This window comes from Chanodichthys erythropterus, chromosome 13 (genome assembly GCF_024489055.1).
Source record: "Chanodichthys erythropterus isolate Z2021 chromosome 13, ASM2448905v1, whole genome shotgun sequence".
Taxonomy (NCBI): Eukaryota; Metazoa; Chordata; class Actinopteri; order Cypriniformes; family Xenocyprididae; genus Chanodichthys; species Chanodichthys erythropterus.
The window spans coordinates 37,970,266-37,987,370 of record NC_090233.1 but is presented as its reverse complement, the minus strand read 5'-3'; the positions used below and the strand labels follow the sequence as shown (position 1 = coordinate 37,987,370).

Genomic DNA, 17,105 nt, shown 5'->3' with positions numbered 1-17,105 from the left:
CAAGAGCTCTCGCGCAGCATCCCTGGACCAATTGTGAGCCAGAGCGCGAGAGCCCTCCTGACGTCACGGGCCGCATCCTCCGAAAGAGTTTTTCAACGACAGCAAGTTTTAGAGTCCACACTCAACTACTAGTTTAACAACTTGCCCTTTAACTAATTATACCTGCAATTATAATTGCAGGATGCCACATATGGGGATTATTAAATAATAAGTTACTTTCAAAGTGCTACAATGTGGAATAATTGTATTTTGCAGACGTCGATTTCCTAAAGCAAGATTATTTACGTGTACAAAGACAGCGAACCTATGTTGAACGCGTAAACTTATTAGTATGCAAAATATATGTATACTTTTTAGAGCATTCTAATTAATCATTGTAATATTTTAAGTAATTGATAGTCATCACATGATTTCTGTCTTTTAATAGAAAATGGTAGTATATTTTTATAAGATTGAAAATTTTATTGTGCCCTAGAAATAAAAAAACATGTTACAAAAACCAAAAACAACAGGGAAAAAAACCCACAGATTAAAGAGTTAAACAGATTGTCATCACAGATACCACACAGACACTTACAGTACATGGAGTCTTTCAATTTAAAGGAAGAAAACTGTATTTCACAGCCTTATTTCAAATTTCACAAATGAAACTCAAAAAGGACAAAACTCTTTGTAAAAAAGGTTTTACAATGAGCGTACCTAAGATGGAACTGCTCATTTGTTCAGTCACAAAACAATCCCAAAAGCAACTAAATCCAGTACAAGAGTCATCTAGACTAGAGTTTCGGGGTGATAATTGCAAAATCTGCATTAGATGCAGATTATCCACAGGATAATGTGTTATAATCTTCTATAACACAAAAGATTTACATAGAGGTTATATGTAAACAACACCACATCCCAAGTAAAATAAATGCTACATATAATTAAACATGTTTACTATTAAACAGTTATCTATCCACATAAGAAAAATCATGAACTGACAGTGTAATTTTGAGAGTACACAGGCCATTTCACAAATTCAAGGCCTAAGAGCACATCACAGATTTCCAAAAGAAAACAAAAACTGAAAACAAGCCAACCATGAAACTAATTATATATATATATATAAAAGATTGTTTATAATTTTGATTTATAAGTATTTAATATGTTTTGGGCCAATGACAATATCACTGTACAAGCAGTATTCTTTGGACCCATGTAAACATTTAAAGGAAAAGATTACAATTTAACTGACAGTACAACTGACAAGCTCTGGTGCTTGTGATTAATTAATGAATTATGTACCATTTTCCTCCTCAGAAGTATACGGAACTGCAAATATTACCACATCCGGCCAGCCACATACTCAAATGCAGACCTCTTCCTCTGTCAGACAGGGCTGCCGGATTCACGGAGTGCCTCTTGAGCTCCTTGCAGTGTCTCTCTTTTCACACATTTCCAATAACCAGAAATACCATACTGGGGCTTAACCTATGAAACACAGATGCAAACTACAGTAAGTCTACTGGTTTCTGCGCTGAGCCACTTACACACAATCATAAAGATTATCTACTGTCACAAAATTGAGCGATAGTTGCCGTTCAGATTAATGTCCATCATGTGTATTATTGTCAGCATAGACATTAGTATTTATGTCAGAATTTACTACCAATAATTCTTTTAACACTAATGATTTTTATGAAATGATTAATAGCACAACAGTATAAATTAAATAAATTAAATTATGCAAATTAATAATTAATTATCAATTAAAGGGCTAAATGGATTCTCACCCTGAGTCCACGAAGTACTCTGTCTTTCATCACTCCAAGGAACTCTTTATGACTCAGACAGTTGTCCCCATCCAGGTCAAAGATCTTAAAAACGGTGTCCAAAACATTCTCTGAAAGGTCGTGACCTGTCGCTATCTTCACCGCTCGCTTAAACTGAGCTATAGAGCAACAGAATGAGGGATATTGCTATGCATTTCAATGACATTCAACACAACTTTGACCTGAAAAATGTAGAAAAATGTTTTGATATTATGTATTATTTAAAGTTAAAACTATTGGCATCCAGATCAGTCTTACCCATTCCTATTGGCTTGTTGGCATCATTAATCATTTTTACTGAGAATGCGAAGTCCTCCAGATTGTTGGTAAAGAGACAGAACACTTTAAATTCTTCAAAGGTGATGCTCTGACAAATAAAAAAAAAAAACAGACACTGTTTTACAAACGTACAAGGTCTTTTATTGTCAAATAATGCTTCTTATGTTATAAATAACGTTAATAGTCACCATGTTTTTTCACAAGATATTTCAGCTAGTTGATGGTTTTATCATAAATGGCAGTTTCAACAGGTTCCAGAGTCCTCTAAATCAGCAGTTAAAACTTTTTGACTCAAAGGCCCCCCCACTGTCCAACACAATATTCACACTATTAGAGTTTGATGATAACAATATATTAACAAATAAATAGTTTAAAGCTGCAGTCCGCAATTTTTTTGTTTCATTATGGTACACTTATAAGTGTTTATATTCAGACTATTTCAGACCGGACTGGTAGGATTTGCCGCAGAGTATCACAGTAACTGCGTGACTCGCCATAGACTTACATGGAGAAAAGTAGCTCCGGCTAGAATGTTCCTCCGCAAGACACGTGCAGTTCTGTTTATTAACCGCTAGAGGGCCAAAAATCGCGGACAGCAGCTTTAAATACTCCCAAGTAATCCTGCAGCCCCTTTGAAAGTTTGTTGAGGCCCCCTGGTTGAGAGCCACTGCTCTAAATGTCATTTATCCAACTCTGTAAATGCCATGTCCTCAAGAATGATTTGGCAGCTCTACCACATCTAGAATCCAATCATCTCAAGACTAAAAAATTATGATGCGAGGTCAGTTTTTAACAAGTAATTTTAATTGGTACCCTTGCAGAATGTTTTGGTACCATTCTTTATTCATGGCAGTGTTTTAGGGGAGAATTGTGAGAGAGCCCACTCCCTTGGATGAGAACCCTACTCATGGATGGTCTCAGGATGCTTCACTGTTGGCACAACACAGGAATCATGGTAGTGTTTACCTTTTCTTCTATGGACATCTTCATTGCTGCCCTTCTTGATACCAGGCCATTGTCCAATAGTCTTGGCCTCAATCTGCGTGCAGATGCACTAACACCTACCTGCTGCAAATATTAAGCAAATATTGCTGGACACTCAGGGACGACCTAAAGCCTTCTTTACGGCAGTTGAACCTTTCTCCTTGAAGTTCTTGATGATCCGGTAAATGTTTCTTTTAGGTGCAATGTTCTTTGCAGCAATTTTCTTGCATGTAACTTAGGGGTGTGCAATATCACAATTTTTGATTGTGAACAATTAAAATGTCTCCACGATCTGCTTTTGAAGAAATACCATAGTATCGTGCTACAGTGCATTCTATCAATTGCAGTTCTGGTGCCTCCGTCCTAACGCGACATACATTCACATCACGTTAACGCAGAGGTAGGGTTACGCTCACGTGACACTGCAGTTATTCATAATCACAAAGGTTAATTATTTGCATGCGTTTTAAAGCCTTGTCGGTTAAACATTTTATTTGCAGGTTGTTCTGACAAGCTTTTCTGAGCACATACAACCAAAGTGCGCGCACATTTAAAGCTTTTTAAACAGCGTGTGAGTTCTAAACTAAGTTATCTTTTGTGTCTTATTGCACTTAAACTGTCAAATACATACAAGGTTTACGTAAACACATTCAGATATGTCTTAAGTGAACGTAAACAGTTGGGAGAAAACCAGATGAGGTCTTAAAGTGACAGCAGCCTAATAAACCTGCTGCCACTTGTCATTAAATGTTAATCAAACAACAAAAGACAAAGAGAAAATCACTTACTGCTCTTCACTGAAGTTTTAATAAGAATCACTGTATATATAATTCATACTAGGGCTGCACGATTTATCGCACGCGATTTGGCAAAGGCTGTGATTATTTCATGCGTAGCTTGTCAGAGTTGTATGGCTCTAATCAGTAGTAAATGCTTCTCCATCTGAAAGCCAGAGGGCGCTCTCGGGCAGAAACTGCAAATATGCCTTGCTTTCAAAGTAGAACATTGCTGCGTCCCAATTCGCATACTATCCGTCATAAATAGATCCTTGCACACTTCTAACCGGTAATATTGCCCATAACACATTGCGCTGTGGACGAGGATTCGATTAGAACTACAAAAACGAGTAAAAAGTGTTAAAAAACTACAAACATGACGGATGTGCGAGTCAGCCGGTTAAGCAGAGCGGTTAAGATAAAGGGGCTTGAATGATTAATAATCAGTATCTAACCTGACGAAAATATGTTTATTAAATGTTATCCAAATTATATTTCATTTGCAACAGCATTGTGAACTTTTATAACGATGCGTTTGTTCATTAATTTTTAAATGCATCATTATGCAAAGACGAGGAGAGTTATTGCATGAAAGACCCATGACTGGCAGATCAACGTGCGACTACATTTATCTCCGAAACGGTAGGAAATAAAATTTAAATAAATGTGGAGGATTTTAACTGTGACAAGATGATTGACAGTGTAGTTTAAACAGTTACAGGTTGCGTAACTAAGCGACAGAACGTCCGTTAATGACGCAATTATGACGAGGTAGTATGTCCCAAAGCTTGCATACTCTTCTACTACACACTCAAAAGTATGTACTTTTTCTTTACAAAAACAGTACATACTTTTAGGACGTAGTATAAGTAGGCGAATTGGGACGCAGCACATGTGTCATTCCAGGAAATCCTATACAATCGCTGTAGCTGAATAAACATAAGAATGAAACGTTTTGATTGATTAAACATGACTAATAAACACACGACTACCATATTCTGTGTAAGAAGCCACTTCATCTGACAGAAGGATGCTCAACTGTTGTTATGAAGTGAGTTTGGAGTAAAACATGTTATTAAATGTTTTCTTTTGTTGGACAAGATGTTAATAAATGCTTCTCATGTCTGGAAAGACGTTTGACGCTGTTGAAAGTGTTGTTTTTTCAAATGCACATTATAAGCAATTCAAACTTTCAGATGTTTTCAGATGGATTAGCATTTGGAGCCATAATTCATTGACAAGCCACGCATAAAAAAAAAAATAATTGTAGCTATGCGATTTCATAATCGCACTAAGACAAATCGTTTAAGCACGATTTCAATGGGTTTTTTCAAATCGTACGATTAATCGTGCAGCCCTAATTTATACAGTGATGTCTATGTAGTGTTTTATTTTTATATATGTTTATTCAAGTTCTTTTGTTCTTATTTTTAATAATTGTTTTAATAACTGTTCTTATTTTTAATAACAAAGATAAAATAATCAAATTTTCATCTTTACCCACCCCTACTTTGGCCTAAATGGCTGGTCATTCTTTTTTTCTTTAATATTTTGTTGCCTTGTAAGGCTACATTTTTAAATAGGGAAATTAGTTTGGCTGTACTGCTCAGTCACTTGCAAAATATCAACATGAGAGAAAAAAAAAAAAAAAAAATCACAATAAAACCGTGAATTGTGTTTTTCCTGAATAAAAATATTTTGCCATCTCTCCTACCCGTAATGTGAGGCTATTTTGATGCAAATTGATGGTGGCTGCAACTCTTACTTTGGAGGTAACCATTGCTAACACAAGAACAATGATTGGAAGCACTTCTTCCCTTCTTTTATAGCAATCAGTCTGCTCTTATAATCCAATCAGAATGATCGAGTACTAGTCAGGTGAAATCACTCTTTCACACTTTCCCATGTGCTGATGATATGATTAGTGAAATTATATTAGTTGGTCCTTTTGTGCCATGGCCAAAAAACAGTGAAATTTAGATGGTGATAAAGTTGTTTTTTTTTGTTTTTTTTTGGCCAATGATGCTTTTTGCAATTATTTAAAATGCATATAACCATTCTGCACAACAATCTATGGCCAAGGCTTTATAATAATACTATTCAGGACGATCAGTATTAGAGTATAAAACATGTTACTTGTCCAGTGGGGATCCTCTTCCTCATGTTGTCCCAGTATGCCTCATTGTCCTCTTCATTCGTGTAGTGAAGCAGCCATTCAGCAAAGTCCTCCCGCCTCATGGTCTTCATCCCTTTAGAAAACCTCAGGAACTCAACTTCTTGCACCTCTGCCTGCAGATCTTCCATAAACCTACAAAAAACGAAACAAAATTCTTGCAATACATCTCTCAAGGATTGTCCTATCACTTAGAGAGACTTTGAACAATGTTTGTTTCAAACTTTTAAACAGATGTTTAAATTGAACAATTTAATTAAATCGAACAAAAATGACAGTAAAAAGGCATTTATGAATATTAAAAAAGATTTCTATTTTAAATAAATGCTTGTTTGTTTCTTGATCACCAAATCAGCATATTAGACTGATTTCTGAAGGATCATGTGACACTGAAGACTAGAGTAATGATGCTGAAAATTCAACTTTGCCATCACAGGAATAAATCAAAATTTAAAATATAGTAAAATAGGAAAAGTTATTTTAAATTGTAATAATATTTTAAATATTACTGTTTTTACTGTATTTTTGATCAAATAAATGCAGCCTCTGTGAGCATAAGAGACTGCTGCTTTACCTGCAAAAATCTTTGTAGTGGAGTCTTTTCTTGCCATTTTTCCCAAAGAAGAAAACCTGTAGTGTAGTGTTGACCTCATAATCACTGTCTAAAAACTGTAGAAAAACAGTAGAGAAATGTAAAAAATTGTCTGTAAATGTAACAAATGTTTTTAAAAAGATATTCAATACAACAAAACTTTGATACTGAACAACTAGGAAGTGTTTCTAAACAGAATATAAGAATAACAAATTCTAAATCAATAACAATAACATGCAAAGTTGCTGAACTTAAACATGTACCCACCTCTGTTCCACCCTGCATTAGCAGCTCTTTCCTTGGTCGAATAACTTTCTTCAGCTTCAAAAAAGGGAGCAAAGTTAGTAGACTGCTGGTAAAAACTCATGCACATTCAAATAACTGATTTACTTATTCACACAGATATTCTCTAGTGTTTATGCATGTTTTTGTGTGTTAAGGGGTGGTAGGATGTAGATATGCTCTAGCTTTTTGAGCTTTTGTGAATCTAACCTTATGCACGTCCACATGGCACACTAATCCATGTGAATAGACTGAACACTTAAAAATCAAACTAAATTCAATTAATGTATGTATCTTTCTGATGCTCCTACCATGCACCAATCATGCATCAACCATTCCCACATACCTGGTGCACATCAGTCTCATCTCATGCCAGCATTAACAGAAACACAAAGCAGACCCTATTGACCACACTACTTACATTCCATAGTGTATAAATCTAAGTCCACAACTTTCTTAGTTCTGCATATCTTCTTATAAATAAATGCATTTACACACACACAAAAAAAAAAGGTTTTAAACAACATTTGCACTTTTCATTTTGAGTATGAGAAAACAGTGTCAAATAAATAATGTGTGAAAAGACATGTCATACCTTCTGAAATTCCTTCTTGTCCACATGCTCATTGCCATCAATATCAAGCATTTTGAAAGCAATATGAAATCCTGTTTGAGGTTCTGGAATCACAATTCGGTTTAACTGAGTTAAGCAATGGATACCGGCTTTCTGGAATAATCTGTGACCAGCAAAAGAGACCCCCCTCCCCCATACCAGACATACAAAACTAATTGCTACAAAGAGACTAAAAAGACTAACGAATATAATGCAGCTGTCCCAGTGTCAGTCAATATCACAAATACAATTGTGATGTTTTGGTAAATACATTATGCTTTCACAGCAAGCAATTGGTGAATATGCAGTATTTTTGGCTTTGCCAGCAAATTATCAAAACTTTATATCAAAAACAAACATAGGGCTCTAAACTTGAACAACTGGAATGAAACTGCTGGTACTGAACAGACTTTTTGTACACAAAATTTGCATCTAGTCAAGTACAGACCAACTGCAAACTCACCTAATCTTAGATTGTTAGATTTTTAGACAATATTCTGATTGTATTCAAGTTAAAGAACAATGGGTCTTATTCACTAATAATTGTGTTTTATTTGTATTTATATGCACAGGAGAACGTCTCAAGAAAAATTTCTGCCTAATTCACAAGTACGTATGCACATAAATTTGTTTTTAACCTTGTTCTAACGTTAAGAAATTTAGAGTATTCTAAATCAGCGACCGCATGCCTGAGGAAAGTAATTTTTATAAAACAAATCAAATATAACCCAAATCATGTCCATATAAGGGCTTTCTGCACACCCTTTCCTTTTGTCACACTCAGCAAACATGACGCTCTCACCTGAGAGCACATGCAGTAAGATCCTCAAGCAATTGCGACATCAAAACAAGTTCAAACGCAATAAACAACATTTATACAGACCCAGATCACAGACCTACGATTAGCCAGCTGTACATACGCAAATCTGCATCTGTATGCAGAGGAACCTCGCAGTTCGAGCTATAATTTTCTTACTCTTTTACTGTCTCTTTGTTAAATAAATAAATATATATATATATATGTATATATATATATATATATATATATATATATATATATATATATGTATATATATATATATATATATATATATATATATATATATATATATATGTATATATATAAATAGTTAGTGAATGAGGCCCAATAAATTCTGTTGCAGAACCAGAAAGTGATTAAATTGCTAACTTTCTACAACCATCTTCTGTGACTTTTGAGACTAGGAATGAGAATCAAAAGGAAATATTCTGGCTTTGATCCCACTTAATGGTTTTGTGTCCTTAAGATTTGTTTTTACTTGTGAGAAAGCTAGTCATTAAAATCTATCAAATTAACTTGTTCCTAAGTTGGACTATATGGTCATGCTGTATGTTTAATGCTGCATGAAACCAGCAAGGACAATGATGCATTGTCTAATTATTGTGTTTGTATTATTTCACAGAGGCTGCAAACTCAGCTAAAGTTAATTTTGCCATGATGCTGTGAATTTAGCAGCAGTGCAGGATGGTGTAGACATATTTTGATACAGTGTCAAAGAATCAGACTTCAGGAATGTCACAAAATAATTGGTTCCAGGGATGGGCACTTATGTAGCTGATATAAAACGGTTCATGAAATGAGGGTAGGAAATACTTACTTGTAAGAATAGTGAGGAGAAACAGGTACTCTGTGTATGAGATCAGCCCTGAAAATAATAGTTCAGACAAGGAGATTCAATGTTAATGTTGTTAATTAAAACACTCAATTATATAAACAGAAACAGCATGTTCAAAATTACATTTTAATGATGACATTTCCACAATGGGAGGAAGTTGGCACACAGACCCATTACTGAGCCAGGTAGACTATGTAAGGCATGCGTTCGCTTAACATATACCTTTGTCTCCGATTCCTCTGAACATGAGATTTCCTGCCTCAGCCCTGGAAGCCACCCAAACCATATCGTCCACATCCTGTGAGTGGACCAATCAGATAATAAGGCAAAGCTTTAATTGTGTCAGTGAGACTTCCAGCACAATCACACATCACATATGAATCATATAATAACGGCATTTGTTTAGAGCTAGTCTATTTGTGTTCTGAGCAACATTCATGTGAACTAACAAAATGCACTTACTGCTTTGGTCAGCACCTTTTTCTTTAGTTTGTCTATAAGAGGAAGATCAAAGATTGTTGTAACATTATTTTGCAGCATAGCGAAAATCAACAGGGGAAAAAAGCTTTGAGGTCTGTAGTGGTGTTTGGAGAGATCCTGGAGTACATTATGCTTAGTTTATGAATACAAGGCCTAACATGCAGAGGTGATTACTTCCAGATAAACAGCATTTTCACTCGGATGTACACTCAAACCAGAAACATGTTCAAATAAATGAGAGTGCAAGTGAGAGAGAGGGGAAGGCTGCATGCGTCAGCAATTTGGGGTCTTGGTGTTTTTTGATAAGAGTTTACATTTAGACAGAAATTTTAAAGTATGCACTTTTCATAAAGGTGAAAACTGTCATCAGAAAGTGCAATAAAGCTATATTTTACTTAGTCCAACAGAATATGAATGCACAATATCACATAACATATGCAATAGTGCCTTCCTAGCGCATGTCTCTTTTTCAGTGTTCGCACATGCATATGATGGTATGTCACTTACGATCCACCTTCTCCATCAAGACTGAATGGAGGAAGTCTCTGGGTGTCATGTATGGCTCCTCTTCATAGATCATGGAGGCGAACTGGTTGAACCGCTGTCGTCTCATGGACACTTGTGGTCTTGTGATCTCCTCTTTCTTTCCAGACATACAAAAATGGAAAGAAAGATGTTGCATTCATGAACTGTGCACTTGCATTCTGTCTAGAGCTTAACCTGGCCTCTAGAATGAAGACATTAAAATTATGAGCACTTATCTTTTCATTAAATAATGTTAAAAATAATGTTTAACTGGAAAGTTTTTAAACAAAAGAGCAAGTGGCATTTCAATGTCTTTTTAAGCAGGGGCAACAGGGGAGCAGTGTTGTGATTGTTAATTAAAACTAAAACTATTAAAATTGTTTTTGGCAATAGAAAAAAATAAAATAAAATATAAATATTAGATAAAAATCTTAAAAATAGAAACAAAGTTACCTTGTCAACTAACTGAAGTAAGTTTAAGCCGAAGTACTAACCTTTCTAAATCTAAAACAAATAAAAATAAAGTTAAATGGAAAAGATATAAATGCAATTAATAAAACTTAAATAAAAGTAAAATAAAAAAATATGAAACTGTAAAAAATATATAAAATAGATAATATATATTAAATACTATAATATAGTATACAAATAAAACTAAATTTATTATGACAAATTTGCACAGAGGGATAAAATATGATTTGATTTTCTTTACATGTGAAGATTTATTATTATTTTCTCCTTAACCAATGCAAACCCTTATTGTAAGATTACCCCATAACCGTTTTAACTGTTTATTGGGTTTTTATAGTAACAGGTATAGGTGTACATGAGAATTCACTTCAGTAATGAAATTGTGGCTCTGATTCTAACATTGTAGCTCCCCTAGTAGGGTAAGTTGTCACACTTTTCACACTGTCTAACATTTACTGAACACCATACACCACAATGGTATAAATGTCATACTCAATGAAAGAAGGAAGTCTAGGGCACATATGTTGTATTCATTACATTTTCATATCTTATCTCATTCCGGAGTTGTAGAATGTTGAATAGAGAATGTGCACATGTGACAATTTGCCCCATTGGCGGGTAAGTCGTCACACTAGATTATCTAAAAATAAGAACACAACTACTAAATTGTTATCATTGATTTTAATTTTTAAATTCAAACCAAAACTGGAAATATAAACAATCATGCCTAGAGAATTTGGAAAAACAATTATTTCAATCCAAACAATACACATTTCAATCAAAAACACATTAAGTGGCAAGACCACTTTACTTTGAACTTTAAACTCAAACTTTCTCTGGCTTGCACATAGATCCATGATAACTGAATGGAATGCTGCAAATAACTCGCTTAACATGTTTAATCTCTGAACGTAACTGACTTAACATGTTGAACCTCTTTTTTGAGCATGTTCCATGTGTTTATTTTTACTGGGGCAAGTTGTCACATGTGATGACTTGCCCCAAAGTCAATGAGACAACTTGCCCCAAACTGACATGTGTGCTAATGTCATCTAAATCTCAAGGTGAGCTCAACATAACACATCAGCTAAAGTATCAAAAGACATGTTACTGTCTCCTCTATGTTGTGCAAAATAATATTTTTTAACATTCATATCTAACAAAGTTGTATTGCATAAAATTTAAAGTGCAATTTTTTTTTACTTTTTAAGCCAAAAATAAGAAAATTGTGCTAACCTCAGATTAGAGCGATCTTGACCACATGTGAACAGAAAGTTGACTATAGAAGAAGTCACACAAAGTGGCTATTTGATTTTTGAGATAGAGCCTCTATTTTTGGAGTTGAGGGTGACAACTTACCCATGTGACAACTTACCCCGCTCTCCCCTACTATGTTTAAATTAATTCTGTACATTTTCCAAATGTTAATCACATAATGAGTCATTAAACAAGCATTTAGATTATGTAACCTGGCTGACACATAGTAGCAACAGTTTGCTGTGACACCATACAGACAGACCTCCACCTACAACGTGATAGCAACAGTGTTACTATCCAAACTATCCAAAATATGTATACATAAACATTTGCAACAGGAGACATATTAGCCTTGTACTGAGACTCCATATACAATTTACAAAAATGCAATAAAACACAGGTAACCCCGATTAATAATAGTAAATACCGGTTAGTCCCATTTTAATACTTAAACCTCAACAGATGATGACCGTATAATCATAGTGACTCAACGAACAAACAGACGACATGATTGTGAGCCTGTTATGTGTTTTACTTCTCGGACAACATGACATTTAAAAAAGTTAAGAGGTTATTTTAAAAGTCGTCTCTGATTAGTAAAGTTTGTTTACCTTCGCGTCTTCCTCCGCGTACACGATGTGTGGCCACAGTGTCCATCTCGGTTCATTCTTATAATGAATAAATCCGCCAGTTACAACAGAGCCCAGCAGACCGGCTCCAACAGCTCGACTATACCATACACTTCTACGAGGCAACAAACTTCTGAATGTACTCCGCCAACTAGCGCCTAACCTGGCCCAAGTCGCCATTGTTGTACGGGAAGTTTTTATCAGTCTTCTTTGGTCGATAATGGAGTTTGAGTGACAAGAGGCGGTGATTTGTCGCCCCCATCAGGCGAGCTCGTCCACAGCTGATTATAATGGAAGACGCACCTTGCAGTTGGACAAGTAAATTAAACATTGATGATGTTTTAGTCATTTTTACTAATAGTAATTTTAGCTGTCCTGTGTGCAATTTTACGAAACAGGACATGATATCTTCTCCGGTTAATTTCTGAGAAGTGATTTTATTAGACTTTTAAGATTTCTAGCCTACATAAAACTGTTCTTCCGACCAGCTTTCTTATGTTTCAGGCAAGCTGAGTTTATCAGGAATTATAACATGCTTCATTGCTCAGCTTTAATGAACACAAATATTTAAAATATTTTGTGACAATAAACTGCTGCTCTACAAATTTATGACTAGCCTATATAGCTACTGATAACCCTGCTCACTCGTTTAATAACACTTTTTTTATTATACAGTGTTTTAGTATCATGTTAGGCTACGTTAGGCAACATGTACTTATAAGCCAAATAATTACAGTAAATTATGAATAATTACAGACAACTAACCCTAAACCAAACCCCAGTCCTGACCCTATAGTAAGTACATGTGGTTAATTAATGTTACTTAGTAGGCTACTTAAAGGGATAGTTCACCCATAAGCGAAAATTCTGTCATCATTCACACACCCTCAAGTTGTTTCAAACCTGTATGAATTTCGTTCATCTGTTGAACACAAAATAAGATATCTTGAAGAATATGGGTAATATAACAGTTGATGGACCCATTGACTTCCATAGTATGAAAAAAAATGGAAGTCAATGGGGTCCATCAACTGTTTGGTTTCAGACATTCTTCAAAATATCTTCTTTTGTGTTTAGCAGAAGAAAGAAATTCATACAGGTTTTAAACAACTTGAGGGTGAGTTAATTTTCGCTTTTGGGTAAACTAGCCTTTAAAGGCCCACTGAAGAGTGGTGGAACGCGTAGCATTATTCAATGTGTTGACATAATTTCAACTAAAACAGGAAGACAGTAGGGATGGGCAGATCGATATGAAGTATCGATACTGATGTTGAGTATTGAAAGTATCGATACTCAAATTACAATATCGATACTAAGGTGTTTTTTTTTTTTTTTAACCAGTGATTTTGTTTATTTAACAATAAATTTAATGCATACAATATGCATTGGATTGGACAAATAACCTATGTAAATGAATAATTTGTAGTAAAAGTATTTTCCTGCTCATCTGAACGCAAAAATGCTTCAAGTCAGAACCAATCAATCACAGAAAGCGTTCGCTGACTGCCGACACTATTCAAACAGCTGTAGGGCTGCGTTTAGTATCATAAGAAACCATTGATGCTTTTTGGAAACACAGCCCAGAACAATGCTTAACAGAAGACAGAAAAATATAATAATATTATTATTATTAGTTATTTCACAATAAACAAAATGAAATAGCCTACATAGTTTGTACAATTACATTTATTTAAAATGAACGTTAAAAGTTAATATTGATGTTCTGTCAGAATACAAATGTTTCATTTAATGGGTGCAACAACCTGTCAATGGCAGTCCCTTATGAAAATGAACCATTACTACAGTGACCATAGTTCAGCTAGGCATATAGTAGGCTTGTTTGTAGATTTTCCATACCAAGTAAACATTTTAACCATGTTTAAACAAGAATATAATGTTAAGTGTTAAGTATTAATCTTCAATATAATGTTAAGTGGGTATCATAAACCATTTTACTCTTAGTAATTCAATAATTGAATAAATGTTAAAATCTTTAAGTTTATATTAGAGGTATCGTATCGGTATCGATATCGGCGATATTGGCCTAGAAAGTATCGGTATCATATCGAAAACAAAATAAGTGGTATTGCCCAATCCTAGAAGACAGAGTGATATATCAAACAGCCCCGCCCCTTTTTTAACCCTCTTCCGCATAGTGTTGCCATATGGCAACATACACTTTGTGTTCATTTCCTTGCCACCGTCTCTTTAACAGAACATTCTTGTTTTTTTGTTGGTAAGAGAAGACCTTAGTTTAGCCAATGATGTCCTTTGGTTAAGTCACATGACATGCAATTTTTTTCTGTGGCGCGATTTTCTGACAGACTGCCGTCTCTTGTATGTAGTTGCTGAAAGCAAATTAAAACGTCAGTAACAAATAAGGACCCGCCCATGTCACATTCACAAAAAAAATGTTAACATCATCTCCGGTAAGTTATGATAACATATTCACCACTCAAAAATTTTTTTATGAAATTCGTTTTTGGTAAATCGATAAAATGTCTGTGTTGCCATATGGCAACACTGCGCAATAATGGAATGGCATTATTATAATAGGTTAGATAGCTAGCAAAGATCAGCTGCAGTATGTTAAGCTATAACAATAAAAACATTAATGCTAGTGATATAATGTTGATTAGTCGTATGTTAAGGACTGTCAAGGCATTTATATTATGGATTAAATCAACATCGGAGACCTGCCACTACAGCCAGTATACTGGCCCAGACCAACCACTGGCCTACCATGGTGTCTCAAAAAGGCAGGTGCAAGTAAGTGTGTATTGTTACGGTGAAGTGCACCAAATGTGATGTGTACATGTGTCTCAACTCTGGAAAAAAAAAAGCTTTTTGAACTTTCATACAGAAAAAAGGTGAAGTTTCAAGGATTATGGGGGGTTCATGTTCATAACCTTCCTCTCATAAGATTGCGTAATGTTGAATTTTCATGAACTACAATATTTTTTGTTTTATGTAAATGTTTTATGATACATGATGAACAGTATTAGATTTGTTTTTAACTGTCTACATTTGCAATTTAAATAATATTCATGAAAAACGTAATGAAATTCAAAGAATATAAAGCATTATTCAGCAAAATAATAAATTCCATAAATAAAAGAACAAGATGTTGGAAAATAAGTATAAGGTGTTGTTTATATTTACTGCTAAAGCTTATAATAGCACCAATTGATTCAATACAAACAACATTTCTGAGGAAAAATATTTACTATATACACTTATTTTAAGTTATTTCCACTATTGCGCGTTGTTGCCATGGCAACATATCATAAAGTACCTTAAAATAATATTTTTTTTCCCAATTTTTTTTTTACAGCACTTCAAGTTAAGCCATTCTAAGAAAAGAAAAAAAGAGTCAAATATTTTTTTTTATAAATTTATCATAATGCGTGCGGTAGAATAGCCAATAGCGTTTTGTTTATGTTACAGCTCGGCCAGAGCCGTTAGACTCTGTAAAAAATCAGTTTCCTTCTAATCTCTGACTGTTTCTCCTCTGAATGTCCTTTATATTGCTTTATTATACAGCATTCTGTGCAGAAATTATATGGGTCCGATAACTTTTATGGTCTGTGCCGACTCGCACATATGATCCACTCTATGCTCTCTTGTCTCTGGACCAGAGCAGACTGTGCTGCTCGCGTTGCGGCAGTTCATGTGAAACTATGTGAAAACGTACTTCATTCACGTCAAAGGAAAGCATATTTACACTGTCTGAATGACAGACTTGGCAATTGTGGTAAGAGTGTAGGAGGAGGCGGGACTTCAGATTAGAGCATTTGATTGGACAGAAGATTTGACGAGAAGCTGAAGTGCAATGTGATGTCATGAAAATCCGTGATCCATTTTAAGGGAAGTGAGAACCTGTAAGTTTTTTTCTAAATCTCCTAAATGCGAATTTTGTTATTGTTTTGGAACACACCAGCTTATTCATAACATTAAGGCTAACATATTCATACTAAAAGCTAAAAAACTTCAATTTTGGTTTCAGGGGGACTTTAATCTATAATTACACTGTAACAAGCACACCTTAAAATAAAGTAACATATTGAGCTTTAATTAGTGGTAAACTGGCAAAATTACATATTGCTCTTAATACGTTTACTAATTTGATTAGTTGATTCAAAGCATATATCAAAATGAAAGACAAAGCATAGCATAAAGTTGTAGTTATTTCTCTAAAACTGCATCGCATTTCCCTTTAGCCTTTGCAACATATACATGTCATCTCCGTAAGTTGAAGAATGAACAAGTAAGAGAAAAGGACTGCAATTCACATTGAGACATTTGGTTTAATTACATGTAAGCTAGCCTACATGTGTAGATAGTGTCATAAAAAGGACAATTAGAAGGTACAACGTGTTAAAACCATTATAAAAGTTAGTACATTAATACCATAATTCAACCGTACTTGTGTTAATATTAATTGTATTAATATTTTGATTGTTAATCATAATCATTTATACATAAATGTAAATTCAAAAATTTGTAGTTTTTACTCTGAAACTACACTACATTTCCCATATGCTTTGCGACATGGGCGTGTTCCGCTATGTCGTC

At 34.6% G+C, this 17,105-nt stretch overlaps 1 protein-coding gene across 2 annotated transcripts; it reads right to left on the bottom strand.

The window, feature by feature from the left end:
• Positions 1-446: 446 nt before the first annotated feature.
• Positions 447-12,770, bottom strand: micu2 (mitochondrial calcium uptake 2). 2 transcript variants are annotated; one of them, XM_067407135.1, is made up of 13 exons: positions 12,513-12,770; positions 10,156-10,291; positions 9,631-9,662; positions 9,391-9,466; positions 9,151-9,198; positions 7,496-7,578; positions 6,886-6,939; positions 6,601-6,695; positions 5,990-6,161; positions 3,060-3,161; positions 2,073-2,181; positions 1,776-1,933; positions 447-1,473 (listed from the first exon to the last, which is right to left on the bottom strand). In XM_067407135.1, exons 1-13 carry the CDS (start codon positions 12,708-12,710, stop codon positions 1,372-1,374), a joined length of 1,365 nt encoding a protein of 454 aa, XP_067263236.1. In that variant the 5' UTR covers positions 12,711-12,770; the 3' UTR covers positions 447-1,371. The 2 variants fall into 2 exon arrangements, with proteins under 2 accessions (XP_067263236.1, XP_067263237.1); XM_067407136.1 differs by lacking the exon at positions 3,060-3,161 and having other exon boundaries at positions 12,513-12,769.
• Positions 12,771-17,105: the final 4,335 nt, after the last annotated feature.